This window comes from Podarcis erhardii (genome assembly GCF_964252035.2).
Source record: "Podarcis erhardii genome assembly, chromosome: 14".
NCBI classification, from domain to species: Eukaryota; Metazoa; Chordata; class Lepidosauria; order Squamata; family Lacertidae; genus Podarcis; species Podarcis erhardii.
Window position 1 is genome coordinate 2598476 of NC_138503.1, and position 25911 is coordinate 2624386.

A 25911-nucleotide genomic window follows, 5' to 3' on the forward strand; every position below is an offset into this window, starting at 1 on the left:
AGGCGGAGAGCCGGGCGGGGAACAGGAACGCTGGAACAGGAGGCCGAGCAGGGAACAGGAACACCGGATGGTCAGGAACAGGAGGCCGAGCAGGGAACAGGAGCACCGGATGGTCAGGAACAGGAGGCCAAGCAGGGATCAGGAACACAGGAAGGTCCAAAGCCAACAACGACGTTGCTCCCGCAACCTGGGACCGGGCTGACTGGGCTTTTATCCTCTTCTAAGGCCAGGGGCGGTCCCGGCCCCCAGGAGCCCCGCCTCCTCTGGCCTTAAGGCGAGCACTCCTCCTGGGAGCAACCAGTTCCCTTCGCCTCTCTGCCCTAAGCCTCTGCAGATCAGGAGAGGCCGAAGGGTTACTGGGCCCTGGAGGAGGCTCACCTGTAGCCACTGAGTCCTCAAGCCCCTCTGGGGCCTGAAGGGTTTCACCTGGGGCCAGCTCCTGGTGCTCTGCCACAGGTGCAGGCTCTTCAGCATCTAGGCCTTGCCCCAGTTCAGCCGGCCCTGGAGGCGGGGACTCCTGTGCAGGCTGGGATTCCTCTGGTTCATCCTCTGAATCGGAATCCCAGGCCATCACAATGGCCAACTATGGCCCAGTCTCAAATCTTCCATTCTTGGGCAAGGTGATTGAGCGAGTGGTTGCTGAACAACTCCAGGCACGCCTGGAAGAAGCGGACCATTTGGATCCCTTCCAGTCGGGATTCAGGCCTCATCATGGGACTGAAACTGCCTTGGTCGCACTGGTTGATGATCTCCGGCGGGCTAGAGACAAAGGTGAGAGCTGTTTCCTAGTTCTGCTGGATCTCTCAGCAGCTTTTGACAGCATCGACCATAACATCCTTCTGGACCGTCTAGAGGGGCTGGGAGCTGGGGGCACTGTCATACAGTGGTTCCGCTCCTTCCTCCTGAGCTGTGTTCAGAAAGTGGTGGTGGGGGATGAGTGAGTGTTCAGACCCCTGGGCTCTCACTTGTGGGGTGCCTCAGGGTTCTGTCCTCTCCCCCGTGCTTTTCAACATCTACATGCAGCCGCTGGGAGAGATCATCAGGGGGTTTGGGCTGGATGTTCATCAGTATGCAGATGATACCCAGCTCTACCTATCTTTCAAATCAGAACCAGTGAAGGTGGTGAAGGTCCTGTGTGAGTGTCTGGAGGTGGTTGGAGGATGGATGGCGGCTAACAGTTTGAATCCTGACAAGAAAGAAGTACTGTTTTGGGGGGACAGGAGGCGGCTGGGTGTGGAGGACTCCCTGGTCCTGAATGGGGTAACTGGGCCCCTGAAGGACCAGGTGCGCAGACTGGGAGTCATTTTGGACTCACAGCTGTCCATGGAGGCGCAGGTCAAATCTGTATCCAGGGCAGCTGTCTATCAGCTCCATCTGGTACGTAGGCTGAGACCCTATCTGCCTGCAGACTGTCTCGCCAGAGTGGTGCATGCTCTGGTTATCTCTCGCTTGGACTACTGCAATGCACTCTACGTGGGGCTACCTTTGAAGGTGACCCAGAAACTACAACTAATCCAGAATGCGGCAGCTAGACTGGTGACTGGGAGTGGCCATCTTGAAAGACCTACACTGGATCCCAGTACATTTCCAAGCACAATTCAAAGTGTTGATGTTGACCTTTAAAGCCCTAAACGGCCTCGGTCCAATATACCTGAAGGAGTGTCTCCACCCCCATCGTTCTGCCTGGACGCTGAGGTCCAGCGCCAAGGGCCTTCTGGCGGTTCCCTCACTGCGAGAAGCAAAGTTACAGGGAACCAGGCAGAGGGCCTTTTTGGTAGTGGCACCCGCCCTGTGGAACGCCCTCCCACCAGATGTCAAAGAGAAAAATAACTACCAAACTGTTAGAAGACATCTGAAGGCAGCCCTGTTTAGGGAAGCTTTTAATGTTTAATAGGTTATTGTATTTTAGTGTTCTGTTGGAAGCTGCCCAGAGTGGCTGGGGAAACCCAGCCAGATGGGCGGGGTATAAATAATAAATTATTATCATTATTATTATTATTATTACCTGCACAAGCGACGCTGACACAAAACCCCGCACATATATTAAGTAAAATAGAAACATTGCCACCTGACCCCACCCCACTTACCGTTCCCCCCACCTCTTTCCCCCTTGTCTTCCTAATATAACACTAATGTCTCAACAAATGAAACTGATCTGTAGAAAATGTAACTTGGAAAAAGAGATGTTGCACATACTTTTGTAAATCAAGAAATCTTTAATAAAAAATACGTGTTTTTTTTAAAAAAAAGAAAACACTCTGCGCATGCAGCGTGAGTGCCATAGTTGTTGGTGGTGGTCTGATATGGCTATTCAAGCACAGATGCTTCCAGTTGATGCCACTGCTCCTTCAGTTTCGTCTTTGTATGACTGGAAGCAAAAATGCAGTTGATGGCATTGTAGGAGATTTCCCAGATCTGTGCTTTGGACAGTTGGAATGTGTCCGCAAGCAGCTGGTACTCCTGGCTCAGGTCAGTCGCAAAAACCCCCTTGTCGTCCGTCTGGCAGTAAAAGAAAATGGTAAAAGGGTTAATTTTATAGGCTTTGGGCACTTAAAGGACTGCATCACAGAATATTTTCCTATCCAACAATGTAGACTGCCTTCCAAAAATAATTTTTATATAAACTTTCTGTTCCTGATGTCCCTGCTGAGGGCTGTCGCTTGTGAGGCTGGAAGGGCGTGGGGTGTGGGAGGTGCCAGAAAGGCCATGTTGAGATGGCTCAACCAGCAGCCATCCACCACGAGGGGAAGCAGAACTTCCATGCCCAGGGGCAGCAGACCTGGGAATGCTGCTTGCTAGATACAAAGTAGAGGGAAGGCTGTTCATGGACTTCCTGGAGGTAGCATGGTGTAAAGGTTGGAGTCTTGGGCTAGGACCTGGGAGACCAGGGTTCGAATCCCCGCTCGGCCATGAAGCGCACTGGGTGACCTTGGGCCTTTCAGCCTAGCCTAACTCACAGGGTTGTTGTGCGGAGTAAAAATGAGGACGCCACCTTGAGCTTATTGGAGAGGAAAAGTGGGCTATCAGTGTAATAAATAAATATCATTTGATTGGCTATTGTGGGAAATCAGAATGCTGCAACAGATGGCTCCTCCTGATCTGGCAAGGCTATTACAACATGTCAATGGGGGGGGGTGCTCCTCCCTATGCAGTGGTGTCCAAACTTTTTTTCAAAGAGGGCCAGATTGGATGAAGTGAAGGGCCTTGAGCTTTTTTTAGTTGTTGAGGTTTTTTTACCCCAGGAAATAAACTGCCACAGGGGCCAGATTAAACCGACCGGCAGGCAGATTAGGCCCCCAAAACAGACTTTGGACATGCCTGCCCTATTGCTTTTGAAGAGGTTCTCCACCCTGACATCTTTGTGTGTCTGGATAACGCAGAGTGCCTTACGCAAAGCACGATGGGATGACCCAGGTTGTACCAGAATCCGAAGTGGTGTTGGTCGCTAGAAGGCACCGTCTGGCTTTTGAGGTTTGACGTCAGGCAGAGTTCTGAGGAAGACGAGAGAAGTCTGGTTCAGAAGGGGTCAAACGGGGAGAGCAAACATGGGAAGGCCAGCCAAAGCACTTGCCCTAAAGCGGACGTGGTCACCTCGCACGAGCAAAGCCTCATTCCAGCGGAAGTATAGCAGGGAAGACAAAGACGCAGACCCTAGTGTGAAGGCCTTGGCGTTGCTCTGGTTGTGTCTGCGGACTCAACGTGAGATGGTGTCAGCAGTGGCATGTGGCACAGCCCACCTCAGACCTCCTGGGAGGAAGCACTGGCTTGAGGGGGCTTCCACATGGAAACTGGCCCTGCATTAAAGAAAGGCTTTTCCCAGTGGAAGTGCCCCCAAATCCCCTTGTGAAGCTAGAAACAGAACGTTTGATGTGGACGTTGTGAAGAAGGAAGAAGAGGACCAACGGTGCTCAGCACCAGCCACCTTCCTCCCCTCCTCTCACCAGGGACTGGCCTCCACCGGGCCTGAAAAAATGCTGCCGCAGCCACAGTTGTCTTGGTAACCTCAGTTGAGCTCTGCCAACCAAGGGTGAAATGGCAAAGGAAAGTGAATCCCAGGGACCCTCCATCTTTCCTTACCGAGGGGTGTGCGATTTTGCCGAACCAGCTGCACAAGATCCCCTGAGGCCAATGATGAAGAATGAAGAAATGTACCGTGTCCAATTCTGTCAGGTGGCAGGCCCAGAAGAAGCCTGGTCTCCTCTTCCTGGTTTGGGATCTGAGAGAAGACACACAGATTAACTATGCACTGTCTTTTGACCGTCCTGAACCCACCATTCAGCTTTGCTGGAGAACCCTCTTTGGGTTCCAGTATCATGAGGAAGGAAGAAAACCCCCACCGGGTTGCCCTTCTGCCCACTGTGCATAATCTGATGGGTCTCTGCTGTGATGCCCCCGCGCTCACCTTCATCCCCTCAATGCATTTGGTCACCCACTGCACACCTTTTCAAGTTCTATGAGCTGAAATAACCAGACCAACCAACCAAAACAAGAGCCCCATAAGATCTATTGCAGGTTTTTTTGGAAACAGTATGTAGTATATAAATTTTTGTTTTATTAAAACACAAAATCAAGTGTACAACAAAATCATCACAGAAAACATGTGTGAAATGTTGAAGCAGAGATGGGTACAGAGACATCAGTCAATACATTCCAGAGTTTTGGCAAAAGAGAAATTCTTACAAGTCTGTAAAAATCAAAACACCATAAAGATGGATATCCCTTATTTTCCAGAGGGATGAGGTCCTTTCCAGCAAAGCTCAGTTTGTGAAGCTCTACATGTATTCCTCTATTTCACTGCATTATTCACAGCTATTTATAGGGGAGGCAGGGAAAGCTACGTGCTCTGATCCCAATCCTGATCAATATTGCATCCATCACAATTAAAAAAGCCTAGACATATTAAATGCAATCGCACACTGAATGCAAATAATTGTTTGTCCCTCTCCAAAATCAATTAGGATCCATCACCTCTCAGTTGAAGGTACACCATCCCTCTTGGTTAGCCTATTCTGCTAAGTTCCATTTGTCCCTCACCATCTCCCTTTGAACACAGAAATATGAGCAGGGAAATGATAAAGGGGGGGGGGGGAGTAGGGACAAAAACTGCAGCTTGAAAAAGGGAGGGGAGGAATGCCTAACTGGAGGTATAGAACAACAACAAAAAAAGACAAATTCTGAAATCAGTTGTGTACAGCTGATGAACATGATTGCGAAAATGTATAAATTATTGTCGAAATTTCAAATGCAAGAAGAACAAATTAAAGTAGGCATGATCAAATGGGTGAGAAATTGTGGGTATAACATACAAATGGAACAGTGGGAAAATGTGTGGACTAAAGGGTTAAAATATACACTGTGTTCTAAAAGGAAACTTTAATAAAACGATGTACCATTGATATTTAACACCTGAGAAACTATTTAGAATGTATAAAATATCCCCAATACTTGTTGGAAATGTAAAGAACATGAAGGGACAGTCTATCATGCTTGGTGGACAAGTGAAAAAGCCAATAACTTTAGATACACATAAACAATGATATGGAGAATTTTGAAGGCTAACTTTCAATTGAACCCAGAACTCTTCCTGCTGGGACTTATGGATATACAAAAAAGAAAAAGGAAAAAAAAGACAATGAAACGTTGTTCCAATATATGATTAGGACAGTGAAACTTATATACACGAAGATTGAAATATTAATCATTACCAACAATGGAGGAATGGTTATTAAAATTATTAGACTTAGCTGAGAGGGCAAAATTGACATGCTTAATCAGAGAAAAGTCACTGTTAAGTTATTAAAGATTGGAAAGCTCTCATAGACCTTTTGCATGAAATAATGGCATTTTGGTTTGAAGGCTGAAGATAATGTTGGTTTATAGAAAGTAGTCATGCTGGGGATTATATTGGAGTGGATTAGTTGAATAATGTTTATATAGTTTGCTGACAGATGAAGAATTGTAAGTTCCTTAGTTTCTTAACTTTAATTTTTTTGTTCTCTCTCTCTTCCTTTCTTTTGTATCTGTGTTTTTATCTAAAGTAATGTTTTAGTCTGGATAAAAAAGATATGTGATAATAAACTTTGTATCTCTCTTTTTAAATTCTAATAAAATTTATTCAAACAAGAAGTAGATGATATACCCACAGACAGGTACTCCAGCTTGCCGTTTCAAGCTGCCAGCTTGAAGGAGGAAATATAAAGGTTTGGGAAAAGATCAAGGATCCCTCCATTGCCTCCTCCTCTCCCCTCCACTGTTACCTGGGGGCAGCCACATCCTCAGACCATGGGTAGGCAAACTAAGGCCTGGGGACCAGATCCGGCCCAATCGCCTTCTAAATCCGGCATGTGGACCGTCTGGGAATCAGCATGTTTTTACATGAATAGAATGTGTGCTTTTATTTAAAATGCATCTCTGGGTTATTTGTGTGGCATAGGAATTTGTTCACCCCCCCCCCCAATATAGTCCACCCCCTCAAGGTCTGAGGGACAGTGGACCGGCCCCCTGCTGAAAAAGTTTGCTGACATGTGAATATTTATAAACCTTCACCCCAAGAGAGACGAATCGTCGCCTTTTACTAATCACAAGCAAGAATTTAAGAGCTGTGTGGAGTGAATTATTGATTGAAGAGAGGACTGGTAAATATGGAGTGCGGAAGGAAAATTCTATGACGCAGTTGTCTTGCTAAGACAGGCTTGTCGAAGAAAGACGAGGGGAGGAGGACCAGGGTCATTGGAATGTAAATGATGGATTGAATGTGATAACCTGACAGAGCCCCTTTGCGATATATGTGGCCAGCTTGGGAAAATTAATAGGACGGACCGAGGATAAATTTTTGAAGAAGGGGAGTAATGGCGGCTGTCCTTATGAGATATGACCTTTGGAGTGTGCAAAATCCACACAGATGTTGTTTGTTCTTAACCTGCTTGCGAAGATTATCAGAGATTGCAAAGAAAGGAATACATGATAACAACAAGAAGATGAAGAAGTAATAAAGAGACTATCTGGACAGAGCTGGATAGAATCGTTTGATAAAAGCAGTAACAGAAGTGATGTTTTGATTCTCGTTCGGAGCTTGATGTAAGGGTACCCCCAACAAAATTTAAAAATCTGGCTGTATAATTTGGAAGTAATATGATTTGGAAATAATGTGATTGGATTGGCCTGTTAATAAAAATTATGTTTAAAAAAAAAAAGTTTGCTGACCCCTGCCTCAGACTGTCCCAGTGGGAGAGACTGGAAGCAGGGCTAACTGCATCAGGGGCCTCGTTCCCTGAACCAGGCCGGCTGGCCAATACAGGAACTGCTATTTAGAAACTGGTGCCTCCGCATTGATTTTCCTCTTCCCTCCCTGTCCCTTTCCCCTTGCGTGTTGTGTTTTTTAGATTGTAAGCCTTGTAGTAAGCCACTTACAGGTACTACTAATTTATTTATTGCCCATGCACAGTTCCCATGTGGCCAGTGCAAACTGAACAAGTGGTCCCTACACAGGCGGGACTGTCACACTGCAGCTTTGCACCATGGTGGCCTGCCAGTGCTGCGCTGATGGCAAAGACAACCTGCCTTCCAGGTGACGCAGGGAACCCTACACACATCACTTAAAATAAATAAATCCTGGTGCCACATTTAGCCTGAGAAGCTGCTCAGTGAGCAAGTCCCGGCAGCAGAATGTTACCTCTGAAAGATGCAACGCCAGCTTCAGCCCGGCTTTTTTCGCTTCTAAGAGAGGCTCCAGAAAGTCCTTGCCATGTCCTGCCTTGAAGGTAAAGCAAAAATATAGCTTAGGAAAGAAGTTTACATAATTATGCAAGTCGTGGAGAATGTGGAGAGAGAAAAGTCCCCTCCCGCCCCTTCGTAAGGCTGGAACTCGTGGGCAGCCAGAGAAACCGAATTTTGGGAGGATTCAGGACAAAGCACTTCTTCAAGCAGCACAGAGTTGAACTATGGAAATTAAAGGCAAAGGGGCCCCTGACCACTAGGTCCAGTCGCGGTTGACTCTGGGGTTGCAGCGCTCATCTTGCTTTATTGGCTGAGGGAGCCGGCGTACAGCTTCTGTGTCATGTGGCCAGCATGACTAAGCCGCTTCTGGCGAACCAGAGCAGCGCACAGAAACGCCGTTTACCTTCCCGCCGGAGCAGTACCTATTTATCTACTTGCACTTGACATGCTTTTGAACTGCTAGGTTGGCAGAAGCAGGGACCGAGCAACAGGAGCTCACCCCGTTGCAGAGATTTGAACCGCTGACCTTCCAATCAGCAAGTCCTAGGCTCTGTGGTTTAACCCACAGCGTCACCCGTGTCCCTAAACTATGGAACTTGGGTGGCTTTAAAAAAGGTGTTGGACCAATTCATGGAGGAGGAGGGGGCTCTGGAGGGCTCCTGGCCATGAGGGCTCTGCTCTGCCTCCAGAGCCAAGAGACAGCAATGCTTCTGAATGACAGTTCCTGGAGGCGAGTCTTGTGCTCAAATCCTGCTTGCAGGTTTGGCACAGGCACCTGGTTGGCCACTGTGAGAACAGGATGCTGGCCTAATTGGGCCATTGGCCTGATCCTGCAGGCTCTTCTTAGGTTCTTAAGATACAGGTGAACAGAAGCCTTAACACAGCCTCCACCAACCGGGTGCCCTCCAGCTGTTTTGCATTACTACTCTGCTCAGCTTGAGCCAGCACAGTCCCAAGCATCCACTTATTTGTTTATTTCCCGCCATTCACCCGAAGGTCCCAAGGCAGGTCACAACACTAATGGTTTAAAGCAGGTTGACGAAGGCTGGCTTGAATCATGATAGAAACATATGATAGTTTGGGTGATGGCAGAGGTGTTTCTTTCTTCTTTTTAAAGGAAGCTTACTGAGGGGTTTCCACTGAGGTCCAAGCCTACCACCACTCCATCTGTGGAAAGCAGGAAATCTTCGGCCAGTTTGACTGTTTCCTTGGCAGCTGTTTGTCCTCCTCTTCTATCCACAGATAACAGAAACCTAGAATATAGATAGCCATATTATTGCAGAAGTAACAACCATTAGCTCACAAATGAGGACTGTGATGTAGGGACTGGTCCAGGTTGAAAACTGTACAGCGGCAGCCAACTTCTTTTCCTGCTCAAGTGAATGCAATTAGCTCCTCTCGCAGAAAAGGCCAGGGAGACAGGGCAAACACCAGATACGCTCGGGGAATCCTTTGCTGGAGATTCAGCACTAGAATCAGTGGCATTTAAAACAAAAGGAGTCTGGCTAACAAACTTAAGTAAAGGTAAAGGTACCCCTGACCGTTAGGTCCAGTTGCGGACGACTCTGAGGATGCGCACTCATCTCGTTCTATAGGCTGAGGGAGACGGCGTTTGTCCGCAGACAGCTTCCGGGTCATCTCACCAGAATGACTAAGCCGCTTCTGGCGAACCAGAGCAGCGCACGGAAACGCTGGAGCGGTCGCTATTTATCTACTTGCACTTGACGTGCTTTTGAACTGCTAGGTGGGCAGGAGCAGGGACCAAGCAATGGGAGCTCACCCTGTCACGGGGATTCGAACTGCTGACCTTCCAATCGGCAAGCCCAAGGCTCTGTGGTTTAGACCACAGCGCCACCCATGTATCGCTTGCACACTTACCTAACATCTATATCCAAGCCATCTTCCTTGCATTGTCTTACACCCTCAAGTACAGCTTCCACATAGGTCCTTTTGGTCATACCTATGAAGAGAATATCTGCATTCCTTTCAAACAGAAGGTATAAAGTGTTTTTGACACACACACAAAACCCTAGGGTTTTGTTTCCTGGTATGCCTTGACCTCAGTCATACCCCAATCCATATATCACTAAAGGTCAGGTCACAACTGACCGCCCCCACCCCCCCGGCTTTTGTTTCACAGTACTCAAGTGCAGACATTTGCCAAGCCAGGGTTGCACTACTGCAGAAAGCCACTGGGGTAAAAAAATGGCGGGGCTTTAGCTCCACCCTGAAAGCCAGGAGGTTCCAGGAAAGGGCACGAGATGAAGCTATTCATACCCAGCCCAGTCCAGTCCGGCCCACTGCACCAAAAACTTCTCCATGCCATTTAGTTATTAAGATGTGTGCTCTCGTATAGTCTCGTTTCTTCAGCTTGTAAGCTGCCTTGTGTATAGCAATGTAGAAAGCTGGTCTATCCCAATTATAAAGGGAAATGAAATGAAATAAATAAATAAAATCTATTCCCAATAGTTGTGGACTGCTTTTCACCCTAGAGGAGGAATCTAGGTGGGGAACCTCCACCAGCCCTGGCTTCCCCTTTGGCCCCCAAGGGCTCCCCCCCGCCTTATGATGTCAGCTGTCGAGCGGGTAAGGGAGGGGCTTCAAGGCAAGAACCTGGAGCTTGAAGTGAGCTGGAGCAAGAAGTGCTCCCCCCTGACCTCAGCTGGTGGGGGGGGGGGGAGAACATGCCTTGCTCAAGAAGGGGGGGAGCACTTCTCCCTCACACAGCTGCCTTTTTCAATGGATGTTCTATAATAATTTATTTTATTTGTAGTTTTGCTGAGTGTTTTTTTTAAAATGCAAGCAACCTTGAGTATGTTTTCCATAAAGTGAAAAATAAATTGTTTCACTGAATGCATGTGGAAAGCAATGCCCCATCTTGGAAGGGAGTGGCTGTTGTGAGGTATTTGGATGTTCCACTCTCCCCAAATCCTGGCGAGGGGAGAGCATTTCTTCTTGGAGGAGAACTTGGGGGCGGGGGTGCTTAGTGGCAAAGAGCAGGCAATTATAAATTGAAAGGGAAATTGTCACCCGTGGCCGGCTCATCTCTGGGCGTGCTCCTTAGCTCTAGGTACTTGACTCCATCAGCAGCAAATTCCTGGACAACATCTTTCATTACCTGAAATTATAGCGGTATTTTGAACGTAAAGGATATTCACAAAGCACACTGCCATCATTTCAAATCTCAAATTCACTCACATACCTGGTTCTATTTTTCAGAAATAATTCTTATATCATCATGAAATATAAATATATGCAAAATCTAGGATATAAAAGTTATGCTTCATATACAATTCATTTACAACCCTAACACTTCAAAAATACTGTAATGTGAATTGTGAAATAGTAAGACATGAGTTTGTATTCATCTCCGCGCCTCTAAAAAGACTCCATCCATTAAGAATTCTTTTTATTGATTGGAATTCAGCTACCTACCACTTCACCAATTTTTAATAATTGCTCCAGCTGCCAAACCTTATTTAACCACACCTTACATGCTAATATTTTTCTGTTTCTTCAGTTCTTTGCAATGATCAGCTGTCCATCAGTCTCAAAACAGCACACACAAGCCAGCCTCAAATCCTGTTCAGCCAGTAAGCTCACTGGGTGATCTTTGGCCAGTGATGATCACTGAGTCTAAACCTGCTCTGCTCCAAGGATAACGTCTTGGGAAGGGCAAGGGAAGGGAGCTGGGAAGGGCAAGAGATGGCTGCGTGCCCCACTCCGAGCTCCTTAAAGGGAAGGGTGGAAGAAAAGCAGAGATATATGTAAGTAATACACCAAGAATAAAAAACAAAAAACAACCCCATGCTTGGCCAGTGATTGACTCCTTTTCATCATCAGCAAAAGACTAATTCTATTCTATTCTATTCTTTGTATTTACTTTCTGCATTTCTATTCCACCTTCTTTCCTCCAAAGAGCTCACAGTGGTTGGGCTAGTTCTTCCCACCCCATTTCATCCCCCCAACATCCCTGTGCTACGCAAGGCTGAGAGGCAGCAACTGGCCAAAGGTCACACACCAGGCTTCATGGCTGAGTAGAGATTTGAACCCTGGTCCAACACTCGAAGCACCACACCAGGGGTTGGCAACCTAAGGCCCATAGGCCACAAGCGGCCCATGGATTCCCCCCCCCCACCCGCTCAGTTGGCTCCTGTGCGCCACGCTAAACCAGCACGGAGCAGAGCAGGGACCACCTTCTGCGATGCTGGCCGGCTTCCCATTGGCTGCAGGAAGCTCCATGCGATGAGAACACACATTAAAATTAAGTTTGAGTTAGCTTACCATTAATATGTCTTCAGTCCTATTGGTAATCTGATGGATGATCTGGAACATCTGAAAACACCTAAAGAAAGAAAAGAGAATTGCAATGAATAGGCATTCATCAAAACAAAGGGCAAAGTGGCACACTCCCCCAAGATCAGCTTTTTGAACTTGTTTCCAGAGATCACCTTTGTTTCAAATAGATTTCTGCATTTATCATGCATCCCTTCCCACACGCATGCACCTCTGAATTAAATGTACACATAAAAGGAATATTAAATATATAAATGATATAAATAAATATAAAATATAAAAAGGAAGACAACTTGTCCTCAGCATTATAACCTAAAAAGACTCAGCACAAAAGGAAAATGGATAGGGAGGGAGGAGGAAAGAAACAAACCTAAAGTTCAAGCTCTTACAAGTTGTTCTAAAGACCAGCTGGAATGAAAGCATTCAAGGAAGAGAGGCATCAAAAGAGCTGGTCCCTTGGATGCTGATGCAGAGGTCCTCATCCCTTCTCTGCTACAGCCTGACGCTGCCAATTAAGAGCATATGGAGGAGTTAATTATGCAGCGCAGGAGGAACAGGAGTGCCAAACAAAGAGTTTGGTTGGGAATTAGGGGGTGAGGATGCAGCCTGAATCAGGTCTGTGCTTCATCTGAAGGTCAGCTGCTGATGCTAACACATTCAACCATGCACAAGGCCGAAGTTGCAGTAGAGGGATTTCTCCTTGCATCTAAAGAGCAACACACATCCATCTGACCAACAGGTGCAGAGGGTGGGATGGGGATATGTTGTGGGAGGAGGCAGCCAGGCAGATGCCTCACCTAATAAATTCCAGCACGGGCCCTTAAGGCTCAGACTTGAGACATACTCACTCTTCCAGGCTTCTTCTCTTGCCCTTGTCAATCATGGTCATTCCATGAGGAACCTGAAGGTCTGGTTTCTGGGCCATCAATTTCTTCATGGTAGCAGAACTGATGGAGCCATTCAGGTGGGCATGCAGCTCCTAATTCAGAAGCAAATACGTGCTCAACGCTCCCCAAATTTCATTAGAAACATTTTAAAAACACCCCCTTTCCGCCTGCCAGTTCCCTCTCTTCCTTAACCTTAAGCTGTCAGTTCTTATTTCTGGCCGCCTACACAAGACAAGAGCAGGGGACTTTTTTTTAGGGCCGCATTCTCCTCTTGACAGCCTTCTGGGGGCCACAAGAAGTAGAAGTGGTTGGATCAACAACAGTTGATAGCTTCAAGATGCTTGACAGGAAGAAATTCCTCAATGGGATATATAAATCCTCTCTCATCATCCATTGGAACTGACTGGCAATAGGTTCATGAAAGACAAAAATAATTCTTTTTTACAGAACAAACCATTCACTTACAGAATTAACTGCATGCAGTGATGGTCACTCCCTCGGGTGGCTCAAAAATGGAGGGCTGGCAAGTGTAAGAAGCTGTCTTACACCAAGACGGACTCTTGATCCACCCGGCTCAGTGAAGGGGTTGGGAACCCGGCCTGGCCACGGCTCCTTTCAGGCGGGAGACCCGCCCGCCCGCCCGGGACCCTGGGCCCGCAAGGCAGGCGCGCTCTGGAAGGCGGCGGGCGACCCTTGGGCCTCGCCCGTCCTTCCTCGGCAGGCCGCCTTCAAGCCCCCAGCCGGGCCGGGGAGCTCCGGCCTCGCCCTCCCCGCCTGGCCGCCCGCCTCTCGCGCCGCGCCGTGGGGGGAGGCCTGGGCCCGGCGCCCCCTCCCGCCCCGCCCTCACCACTTTGGGCAGCTCCCGGTAGAAGCCGCGCGCTCCCGGGGGCTCCGCCGCCATGGCCGGGCCCGCCCAGGAGGAGGCCGCCCTCGTCCGGGCAGCGGCGCCGCCTCCCGGCCTCGCCCGCCGAGTCCCCCGGCGCCCCTCGAGGCAGGCTCGCCAAGGAGCCGGATCCTAGAAGCGACCATTCTGCAAAAGGACCCTCTTCGCTTGCATTTGCCGCCTTTTGCAAAGTGACTGTCAGGTCACATATCATATCCGCTTTGCTGCGCGACTATGGCACCCAAATATGGGTCAGTCCCACAGATGCTCTTGGTTTTTTACAGCCCCCCTCCCCTCCCCCCCCCCGTGCATCATTACACCAGAAAGACCACCGGCCAGAGGTTTGCTGCATCACCGCTGCACACAAACACTGAGAATCCATGTGGCTTGACAGTTGCCAGGCAGGGCTGCTGCTTTGGTGCTCAGCTGAGAGGAGGAAAGGCCTGCAATCTCTGGGAGAGGTCAAGGTAAGACTCCGGGAGAGCTAAGGCCTGTCGAATTTGATACTGGGCTGCAGGGCCCACTCAAGTTTTCAGGCTGAGGGAGCGCCAGTGGCTGGGAGAACAGAGCTGCAAGTGCAATTGTGAAAGACATGGGAGTCCTCCCTCCCTTTCTCCCATCAGCCTTAGAAGGTTTTTGCCCCACCGATTCTTATTCTTACAGGATACAGTGGTACCTCAGGTTACATAAGCTTCAGGTTACAGATTCTGCTAACCCAGAAATAGTACCTCGGGTTAAGAACTTTGTTTCAGGATGAGAACAGAAATCGTGCTCCGGCGGCTAAAGTGGTGCTTCAGGTTAAGAACAATTTCAGGTTAAGTACAGACCTCTGGAATGAATTAAGTTCGTAACCCGAGGTACCACTGTATGGGAGTCATAATGTTAACTTTGGGTCCTCCCAAGTTTTATATCTGAGGACAAAGCAGCAGAAGTCTCTGTGTTAATTTAATGGCTCTAGCCAAGTCTGCTTTTCTATACAGTACTTGCCTCCCAACCACCCTACCTTTGATCAGCATTGCTGTGGCAGGCGTCTGGTGGGCTATAAATACAGGTGAAACTCAAAAAATTAGAATATTGTGGAAAAGTTCATTTATTTCAGTAATTCAACTTAAAAGGTGAAACTAATATATGAGATAGACTCATGACATGCAAAGCGAGATATGTCAAGCCTTTATTTGTTACAATTGTGATGTACGCCATAAACATCACAATTATAACAAATAAAGGCTTGACATATCTCACTTTGCATGTCATGAGTCTATCTCATATTAGTTTCACCTTTTAAGTTGAATTACTGAAATAAATGAACTTTTCCACAATATTCTATTTTTTTGAGTTTCACCTGTAAAAGGCTTCACTGTACAGCTTAAGAAGAGTTTGGATTTGATATCCCGCTTTATCACTACCCTAAGGAGTCTCAAAGCGGCTAACATTCTCCTTTCCCTTCCTCCCCCACAACAAACACTCTGTGAGGTGAGTGGGGCTGAGAGACTTCAGAGAAGTGTGACTGGCCCAAGGTCACCCAGCAGCTGCAGGTGGAGGAGCGGGGAATCGAACCCGGTTCCCCAGATTACGAGTCTACCGCTCTTAACCACTACACCACGCTGGCTCTCAAGTCCAGGTGTATGCCCCTCCACTATACAAATGGCGGATTGAGCAGATGAGACCAATGGGTCCAATGGTAAAAAAGGTGCCGTACACGGAAGTGAGCCCATTAGGAAAAGGAAAAGCATTAAAGGAAATATGTGTGGTGAAAGAAAATTTTATTACAGTCATTATATTAGAAGACTCAACTTCTAAGGTTATCTAGCAATAACAATGTAACATTCAGTCCTGCAGGAGCCAAAGTATCAAGTTAAATTAACACATACACTGCATGTATCGTTCTCGGAAATAAAAAACTGAATGCAGGAGATAAACACATGTAATAAAAATTTAAAATCTGCTGCTCAATGGATTTACTCAGGGGGTAACAGAAAGATACTTTCTCTCCTTTTCTTCCTCTTCTTTATTTTCTTCCTTTTTTCTTATTTCTCTCCTCTAGATTAGTTTGGCTTTTATTGTATTTTATGTTGAAAACATTTAATAAAAATTGATGATAAAAAGGGAACGTGCTAGACATGTAGTGAATTAGTTTACATCTGTCCAAGAAACAGAACTGCACAACTTAAAACACCTTTTTTCATAGAAAAAAAATTAAGTGCATTTAAAAAGCCAAAAGGAAACAAACTCCAGAAAAAAACCCATCATCCAATGATCCATTCATTTATTTCACCTTAAGTTAAAGGCAGTCTAAGTACAGATGCTGTACATTAAATATATGTGAAATATGGAACAAGTTCTCCTAGGCGTGTTTGTGTGTTTCCAAGTGCAATCCATCTCTGACGTTTCTTGCATTGATGGTTAGATGTAAAGTGAGCCATCAGCAGGGCCCACATAACCAACGCCTATGAGCAGTACATCTATGAGAGTCCAGATTCCCAGGCCTCCAAAGCTGAAAAGTTTGCCCAGACCTTCTCTCCACTGGCCCAAGTAGAAACGATCAGCTCCAAAACCGCCAAGTGTGATGCTGCAAATACAACACAATTATGTCTGAGAAGTTGTCCAAATCCAGACATCCATTACTGATGCCAGCAGCAAAGCATTTAAATTATTTGTACCTGACAAATAGCATAATGAAGTTGATTAACACTGACTTAAAAAATCATCTACTTTAAATGAGCCTACTAGTGATATAATTTTTTTAAAAAATGAAAACTTTGCACTTATTTTTACAGTTTAACACAAAATACTGGTAGTATCCCATTCTGCTTTCAAGACTCAGGACAGGCAGCATGCTTCAGAACTGCCTGAAGACAAAATAAAGTAACCAGGCTCCCTTGACCAGCTTAACCAAACATCAAGTCCAAAAAAGAAAGTACACCATAACACTCACTTTTTTCCTCCTAGAAAGTAAGGGGAAATGTCTGTGCGTGTTATGGAGGGAATGCCTACGGGTTAGGGTTAGGGCGGGGGGATCTGCTGCAGTCGTGAGCAGAGGATCCATGGTTCCCCTTCCTTCCCTCCGTGGCTCGCTTTGAAACAAAGCGGGAGAAGAGCCGCTGAGTGGGGAGGAGAGAGGGAAAGAGAGCAAAGCGGCTCCTGTCCGGTTGGTTCCTTTAAAGCAAGCAGGCTCTCTGTCCCTCTCTCCTCCTCACTCAGCTCGCTAAATAGCAACAAAGTTTTTCAGCTCCCTAAGCCGGGGATGAGTGGGGAGGAGGGAGAAAAGCAGAGCCTGCTTTATTTAAAGGAGCAAAGCGGGAGAGGAGAGGAGCCTTCTCCTCTTATACCCCTCTTCTTCATTATTAGCAGCATCCTTCTCCACCCACCCCACGCGTGCTCCTTGTCCCTTGAGTTCTTTTCCTTCCCTCCCCACTTAAAACGTGGTTACAAAGCACGGATCCACATGGATCCTCAGGATTTTTGCACTGGGTCACCCCAAATTCACCATCAGATCACATAGCATGTCCATGGCTACATCTTGCACCAAAAAAATCACGCACCCACTGTTGCCTGGGGCCGCAGTGGTGCAAAAACGTGGTTACAAAGCACGGATCCACATGGATCCTCAGGATTTTTGCATTGGGCTACTCCAAACGCACTGTCAGATCACATGTCTGTGGCCACAGCATGAACCACAAAAATCATACATCCACTGTTTCGTTTAGAATATTTTTTTTCTTGTTTTCCTCCTCTAAAAACTACGTGCGTGTTATGGTTGGGTGCATGTTATAGAGCGAAAAATATGGGTATTTTATTTCGAAAGCAGGTAATCCTATTCCTACCTTAAAGCCAAGGCAGTTGACCATTTATAGCCTCCTGTCCAGTTACAATAAAGCATCTTGGGGAAAGTACGGTTACCTTAAAATAAACAGACATTGAAATCATAAAGCCAAGACCACAAACAGGAATAGTGCTGCAGTGTGTGCTTTGAAATTATCTTAATTGATCTTATTGCAAAAACTGTGACAAATACTTTACAGCCCTGATTTAAGAGTGATATAGGCTGATCTGTTATCAGTGTTGCATCTTTCCCCTTTTTATTCATTAGTATTATTTTTTGCATTTCTCCCAAGTCTGGTATTTTTGCCCCCAAAACATCTGTTAGAATTTTATAGAATTCTTCAGGGACACCATCTTACTCAGGAGCCTTTTAGAGATCGTATCTTTTGTTGAATTTCAAGTGTGGTCAAAGAGGTACTTTCATAACTGATCAATTTTGGTCATAAGGACAAGATCCTGGATCAGAATCCTTTTCATGTTGAGGTGGCTCACCCATCATTTTCAACAGCTAGGTAAAGGTAAAGGGACCCCTAACCATTAGGTCCAGTCGTGACTGACTGGGGTTGCGGCGCTCATCTCGCTTTATTGGCCGAGGGAGCCGGCATACAGCTTCCGGGTCATGTGGCCAGCATGACTAAGCCGCTTCTGGCAAACCAGAGCAGTGCACGGAAGCTACTTACACTCAACAGCTACTTACCACTAAATTAGATGCCAACACACATAACTGATAAGCTGTGAGGCTTTTCCCTCTGCCTAGTGTCTGCACAAGTTGATTGTGATTATTTATTGCAGTAAGGTCCAGCAATCATCTAATAACCAGAAACTTTTAGGAAGGTAGACAGTTACTACACTGTCTAACACCAAATGACCACCATGGTATCATATTACTATAACTGTGGGCCAATAGGAACCCCCTGGGGTGTGAGAGAGAAAACCTTTACCAGGAAAAATGGGATTGGTGATTTGCATTACAATACCCTCTTGCTCCAAAGTGGTGGGCATGGGCAGGGATGGTTAGAACATCTATGCCTAGACCAATGCATATTACTTCATTTAATAAGCTGGATACCACACAGCTTAGTCATAACCTAAGATCCCAAACTTTTTCTTGGTCCGAACAAGATGCTCTGGAAATAGTGAATAATATTGTTCAGAAAGACGCCTTTCTTCTCCCCACCACGTCAAACACCCACACTAAGGCATTGCTTACCCAGACAATGAATATGATCCCGCACCGTGCAATTGGCACTATATCGTTCTCGTGGACAAGAGACCGTTTTGCAGTTTGTAGGATTGGAACAGACATAATCTGATGGAGGGAGCTGCCAGCAAAGCTGGCAAGTCATGTTGATTGTGAAAGTTTCTGGGCGATTGTTTTTCTCATCCTGCATGAGAATCAGAAATCTTAACTCACCCTTCCAGAAATAATACACAGGTTAACCAGAGAGGACTTACTGGAGTGTGACAGAATCGCCAAATACACTTGATTTTTTGGAAGCTGAGAGACCTAAGTTCTAGATACTTTTACTAAATTAAGCAAGCACAAAGTCAAACACATGAGCTGTTATGTGCCAAAAAAGAAAAGTCCTGTGGGAATATACTGAAGCATAAGCTTTCCTGGATTAGACTTCAACAGGTGCATGAAGGTTCACCCTCAGCTGGTGTAGCTGCATGCATTATTTGAGGAAACTGATTGTCTAGACTCATTCCAATCTGGGTTAGTGACTGACTCTACCTTGGGTGCCCTAATGGACGACCCTTATTGAGGGAAGGACCTGGCTGCTTCTGCTTGATCTCTCACCTGCTTCTGATACAAGGGAGCATGGCATCTGCCTATACTCTCTGAAAGAAATGAGTATCAGGGGCATTGCTCTGGTCTCCTCTTCAGGGACAGTTCCAGCAGACGGCACTTAATAGTGTTTCTCAGCCCCTAGGCTCTTGAGCTGTGAGGTGCCACAGTGCACTATGTAGTCCCCAATGCTATTTAACATCTATATGAAGCCATTAGGAGTGGTCATTAGGAGATATGGAGCAAGGTGTCATCAGTACACTGATAAACCCAGCTTTCTTTCGCCGTAACATCTGAATCAGCAGAGGCTGTGCAAGCCCTGGGTCAGTGCCTGGGTGCAGTGGTGGGCTGGATAGCAGCCAACAGACCGAGTCTGAATCTTGACAAGACCAATGCACAATTTGTGAACACTTATTGAGTCCGTGTAATTGGTCAATTGCCTGCTTTGGGTAGAGAATGTACTTCCTCTGAAGGAGTGGGCTTGTTGTCCGGGGGTCTCCTGGATCCATCTGTCACTAAGGTGACCTTAGTGGCTAGGAGTGCCTTCTAACAGCTTTGGCCATTTCTAGACTGTGGCAGCTGGACCATCGTAGGTCATGCACCAAGGACCTCCCAATTGGTTTAGACCAGGGGTGGCCAACTCTCAAGAGGCTGCAATCTACTTTCAGAATTAAAAACTACCCCCTTTTTTTGAGGTTCAGCTCAAAGTTGTTGAGCTATTTTTAGGGAGGAAAGCCCTGTTTTGGGGCTGGGGTTAAAGGCAGGGGACAAAGGAGTAAAGTCACTCACAAAAAGATCGCTATGGATGAAAACAGCAGCACAGAGGAAGCTCCGTCTTCCCTTCCAGAGATCAAACAACAATAGAGGGCGGGGCAAGGCAGGAGTCAGTTTTAGCAACGCTAAGGAAAGGGAGCCAGAGATCTACCCAAACCCCACTGGGATCTACCAGCAGATCGCGATTGACCTGTTGACCTGTTTGAGACCATCTATATAATCTTTTCAGCACTTGTTAACAACCTTCTTCTGCTTTCAACAAAACTTTGAAGTAGAGATTTTTATTCCAGTCTTATCAGCACTGGATCAGAAACTGTATTTGTTTTGATTGCTGGTGCTTTTACTGTTTATTGCTTTGGGAAGAGTCTGTAAAACAGGATATGTCTTTTGGGGAAAAAATAATCTATAAATGCACATATGAAATGTTATAAGGGGTCATAGCAGCCAAACCCTACTGCTAACCACAAGCTGAGGTCTCTGTAATTAAAGTACAGAATTGAATCTTCCCCCTATCAGATAGAAAGCAAATGTCTAGGCCCAACAGAATATCCCTTTCATCTAAATCCAGCATCTCCTAAATAAGGTATCTATTCAATTACATATTTTACAAAGTAATTATTCTCCTTCAAACAAGTAAGGTGTAGTATTTCCGCAAGATTCATGTTCATATTACAAATGAACAAGCATTCTACTTACAACACAGTGGACCTGGGATCTGGCTTTACATTCAAAAACAGCAGTTTTGCCATAGATACAGGAGCAATTTGTTTCACAGTCCATACATCCTGGAGGCAGTCGGCTGCACAGTCCATTACTAGGGCATTGGGTCATATACGATGGGGTCGCTGTGGCTTCTGAAGAATTAAAATCCAGTGAGAACAAAAGTTTCAGTATTCCCTAGAAAAAAGCTAGGGAACAAAATATCTGAAATTCCTAGGTTGCTGAACACGAATGCCTAAGCAACTACTTTTTCCTAACCTGCTAAATCTACATTTCACCTATTTTAGTCCCATCGTTCGGTCCCAGCTCCTGCCCACCTAGCAGTTCGAAAGCACCCCTAAGTGCAAGTAGATAAATAGGTACCGCTTTATAGCGGGAAGGTAAACAGCGTTTCCGTGTGCTGCGCTGGTGCAGGCTCACCAGAGCAGCTTCGTCACGCTGGCCACGTGACCCGGAAGTGTCTTTGGACAGTGCTGGCCCCCGGCCTCTTAAGCGAGATGGGCGCGCAACCCCAGAGTCGGTCACGACTGGCCCCTACGGGCAGGGGTACCTTTACCTTTATGCATGTTTACTCAAGAGTAAGATCCACTACAAGGCCCAAAGAATTTAATGGGTCTCCTTTATATGTAAGTTATTTTTAGGATTAGGAAGATATGACTGTCTTAAACTGAGCCAGAACTTTAGACCATCTAGCTCAGTATTGTCTACACTAGAATGCCCTGTGGCCTTCTAAATATGGTTGGAATCCAATCCTGATTAGTTCCAACCAGGAAGCCTAATGGTCAGGGTTGCTGAGAGCTGTACTCCAGCAATATCTGGAGGGTCTACAGTGACAGGTGTCTTTCCCAGTCTTGCATGAAGAAGAAGAGTTTGGATTTGATATCCCGCCTTTCACTCCCCTTGAGTCTCAAAGCGGCTAACATTCTCCTTTCCCTTCCTCCCCCACAACAAACACTCTGTGAGGTGAGCGGGGCTGAGAGACTTCAGAGAAGTGTGACTGGCCCAAGGTCACCCAGCAGCTGCATGTGGAGGAGTGGAGACGCAAACCCGGTTCCCCAGATTACGAGACTACCGCTCTTAACCACTACACCACACTGGCTCTCTGATGGGCACAGAACTGGGGACCTTTTGCATAACCCCAGCATTTTTCACAATTCAGATACATTTCTATGGGGAAAGTTATGGGTCACATTCAAATGAAAAGGCAAGTGACTGACTCACAGGCTATATAGAATTAAGTATATTAATACTCAAACAAACAAAAAAGTCAGGTAAGCATTGAGAAATATTACTGGATTATCATTTTGAAACATGAAGCGTATTTAAGTACCATAGCTATTACACAAATAGGAGCTGTATCCATGGAGAGGGATGGACTCACACAAGGGAAAGTGAAAAGAGAAAGTACTCTGGCATTTATCAATGCCATATGGTAATAGTATTTGTAATCACATGCATGAGTATTTATTCAGACCTGCTCACAATAATTCATGCTGGTTCCTTTGCTCAATTGGTGGCTCTTAGTAGGAGATAATCAACAGCTTCATTATCTGCAGGGTACAATTGTTTTGTTTCCAAATGAAAGACCTCCTTCATTTTTAAGTTCAAGAAAATTATTTTTGTTTCCTTGAGCCACTCAATGGGCTTTATCCACAGAAAAAGCTTTTGCTTCTAGTGTTAGAAATGCCTCCGAGTAAGTGCTTTTGGGAAACAACAACAGGAGTGGTTCCTGCCCTCCTGGTGGGCGTCCCAGAGGCATCTGGTTGGTCACTGCGGGAAACAGCATGCTGGACTAGATGAACCCTTGATCAGATCCAGCAGGGCTCTTCTTATGTTTTTGTTTCCTGTACAGGGGACCAAACAGTCCATTTCCCTCCCATTAAGGGCCACATTATATAGTATGCACAAGTGGAACACGCCCATATGGAACAGATTGTTGGTGGCAGCTTTGGGCAGTGTTCACAAGAGAGACTCTGAGTTGCAAAATACTATGATCTTAAGGATCAAGATATAACAGAACGGTGTGTCTTCTCTCATTAGCAAATGTAAAGCCCTAATTTCCGAGCTATTTCTTACATTTGAGAATTTGTTTCTAGAAATTAGGGGGGTTTTTTTACATGGAGGAAGTGGGATGGAGAGTCCTTCAGAAATAAGCTGTTCTGTAGGCAAATATATCTCACAAACCTCTAAAGATCTGTGCAGAGTAAGGTTTACAAAGACATACATTTTCATTCTAAGAAGTACAAGATGGAATGGGGGGAAAAATACATACCTGATACTTTAGACACTGGAATGTGTGTGCTTGTAGGTACTATTGCAACCTTTGCCAGCTGAGCTTGTGGATGAGAGTGTTCTAAGCTCAGTGATCCTGGGGGTGGGGTGGGGGGAAAGAAACACAAAATACTAACAGGATTCAAAGCATGTTTAGTTACGACTTGGAAGCAACAGTGTGGTCCAGAGCATCAGGCTTGGGTTCAAATCCCTTGTGTGTTCAAAAGAAAGTGGTGCTGGTAAGATAAAGTGGATTGAATTGCTCAGTACACTCCTCCTCTAGAGGCTAGTTGCCAACGCTGTACTGAGTGACTTTCTCTTCCCAGGGAACTATTACTCTGTAATAGTGCTGTCCCTCAGAATGTATTTCTCATCTTCCTCACCCTAACCCAGGACCTCCAGTCCAAGAAGTAGTAGTACTGTGATCTTTCCACACTTATTTCAATTTGCATTTTAAAAGTGTGGGTAGTTCAGACCCATGAGCCGGTAAGTTAAATTACACAACAGCATCACTACTTTGAATTAAGGTGCTGAATTGCGAAGAAGAGAGAGAAGAAACACTGCCTGGTATTTGCACCTTTGACAACAGGTGTCTCAGATCTTTCAAGGCCTCTTAATGATGCACAGCACAACAACTAAGACGTTTGTCCGTGCTGGACATTACTTCTTTAAAAAAGTCCTACAGTAGCAAGACTGGATAAGACCTTGTGGCGTTCCTCATACCTTGTGGGGGCGGCGGACTATATTTTGGGCAAAAATAATAATGAACAAATTCCTATGTCCTACGGATAACCCAGAGATGCATTTTAAATAAAAGCACACATTCTACTCATGTAAAAACACCAGGCAGGCCCCACAAATAACCCAGAGATGCATTTTAAATAAAAGCACACATTCTACTCATGTAAAAACACCAGGCCGGCCCCACAAATAACCCAGAGATGCATTTTAAATAAAAGCACATATTCTACTCATATAAAAACACGCTGATTCCTGGACCAAACGCAGGTCGGATTGAGAAGGGAACTGGGCCGCATCCAGCCCCCGGGCCTTAGGTTGCCTACCCCTGTCCTAAAGCAACACTGCCAATCACAGCAAAGGATAGCAGTGAGAAGCCCCAAAGACTGACTTGAATATAATAGGTTTGCAGTTCCTCATAACCAGATTGGGGAATAACGTAAGAAGAGCCCCGACGGGTCACAAGAAAGACCCACCTGGTCCAGCATTCTGTTCTTGGAGTGGTGAACCAGATGCCTATGGGAAGCCTGGAAACTGGATCTGAGCCCAGCATTCTCCCCAACCGCAGTTCCCAGCAACGGGTATTCAGAGGCACACCCTTTAATCTAGCTTTGTATATTAGCCCCCTCACTCCCTGCATGCAATTCCTGGTCACCTATGGCGACCAGGTAATAATACTTAAACACAAGACAGACTGCGTCTGCCTCCATATCCTGAAGTAACAAAACCCAGGTATATATTAACAAAATAAAAACATTACTCTCCCCCCCCCCCCCACTTCATTTCGCTCTCCTTTCTTGGTTGTTTCTCCGCCCCACTCCCATCATCCCAATGCCAGTTTCTACAGTGTAAGCCTGTGGGGGCAGAGACCTGTTTTCTCAAGGTTTTGAGAGAATGACACAGCACCGGGCCCGAGGCTGAAAGAGGCTCTTCTGGCCCGGGGAAGCGATCCAGGGCTGGCGGTGGGCAAACGCCAGTGCAGCAGAGCCCGGGAACATTCCCCGGGGCCAGGCAGGGGAGCCTCGCGGCAGAGTGCAAGGGCCCCGCCAGCCCGGAGCCCCAGCGCCTCTTCGGCGTGGACTGGTGGGTCTACGAAGCGGCCCGGCCTGGCACTCACCCCGCCCGGAGAGGACGTAGAGCTGCGAGAGGAAGAGGGCGACGCGGCACAGCCTCTCCAGCGCCCGCAGCGCCGCCACCGCCGCCGCCATCTTGGCCTCATCCGGGGACTCCGCTCGGCAAGGGAAGAACCCCAAGGCCCCGCCTTCGCTGCGCTCCACGCAGGCGCGAACCCCAAGAGCCCGCGGGGCAGGCCGGGCCGTGCTCTCTGCTGCCACCACGAGGCCGGGAGCAGCGTGGCCTGTCTTAGCAGCAGGCGCCAGAGCGCCAGACCAGGAGGAGAGAATCCAAGGACTGGAGAGTTGGAAGAGACCCCTGGGGTCATCTAGTCCGACCCCATGCAATGCCCAACGTGGGGCTCCAACCCATGACTCTGAGAGATGCTCTACACACCCAGAAGACACATCCAGGCACCCAGTTATCATTATAGCCCTCCTGTCCTCTAAGGAGCAGGGGAGAAATCCCTTAAAAACCTCCTGTCTGCGTCTCAAAGGCAGGAGAAGGACAAAGGCCTTGATAGAGAGGAAAGCTTTTGCCTGGAGCCTATAAATATAATGATGGCGCCTGGCGAGGCTTCCTGAGGAGCGCATCCCACCAACGGAGCCACCCCCTCTCTCCCCCACCCCCTTCCTTCTGCTTGTCCTGCAGGGACCCTGTGAGACAGACGGGGAGGGCAGGAAGGAAGCCCACCAAGGAGGCGTTGGAAGGCAACAGGGACTGGGGGGAATGGAAGGCGGCTCTGGCACAGGCCAGGCTGCTCCCTTAGTCTGTGGAGAACATCAACAAGGGAGGGAGAGACCAGCCTGGTCCCATCCGTTGGTAAAAGAAACAAGTCGCCGCCAATTAAGTGCCTTTTCAAGCAAGGGCAGCATCAAGGGGAGATTGGCCTGGCCAGAACT

The 25911-nt window shown here is 46.9% G+C and overlaps 2 protein-coding genes across 5 annotated transcripts; both read right to left on the reverse strand.

Annotated features, from left to right (window-relative positions):
* Positions 1-2196: 2196 nt before the first annotated feature.
* MAPDA (N6-Methyl-AMP deaminase) lies at positions 2197-13841 on the reverse strand. Of its 4 annotated transcripts, none has more exons than XM_081840410.1 (10): positions 13747-13841; positions 12861-12991; positions 12001-12061; positions 10747-10834; positions 9595-9676; positions 8873-8969; positions 7673-7753; positions 4078-4216; positions 3391-3491; positions 2197-2499 (listed from the first exon to the last, which is right to left on the reverse strand). In XM_081840410.1, exons 1-10 carry the CDS (start codon positions 13798-13800, stop codon positions 2308-2310), a joined length of 1026 nt encoding a protein of 341 aa, XP_081696536.1. In that variant the 5' UTR covers positions 13801-13841; the 3' UTR covers positions 2197-2307. The 4 variants fall into 4 exon arrangements, with proteins under 4 accessions (XP_081696536.1, XP_081696535.1, XP_081696537.1 ...); XM_081840409.1 differs by having other exon boundaries at positions 8843-8969; XM_081840411.1 differs by lacking the exon at positions 13747-13841 and adding an exon at positions 13365-13507 and having other exon boundaries at positions 8843-8969.
* A 1687-nt stretch (positions 13842-15528) lies between these two features.
* TM2D3 (TM2 domain containing 3) lies at positions 15529-25127 on the reverse strand. Its single transcript, XM_081840473.1, has 6 exons — positions 25014-25127; positions 23160-23255; positions 20864-21021; positions 18815-18989; positions 17607-17682; positions 15529-16351 (listed from the first exon to the last, which is right to left on the reverse strand). Exons 1-6 carry the CDS (start codon positions 25102-25104, stop codon positions 16186-16188), a joined length of 762 nt encoding a protein of 253 aa, XP_081696599.1. The 5' UTR covers positions 25105-25127; the 3' UTR covers positions 15529-16185.
* Positions 25128-25911: the final 784 nt, after the last annotated feature.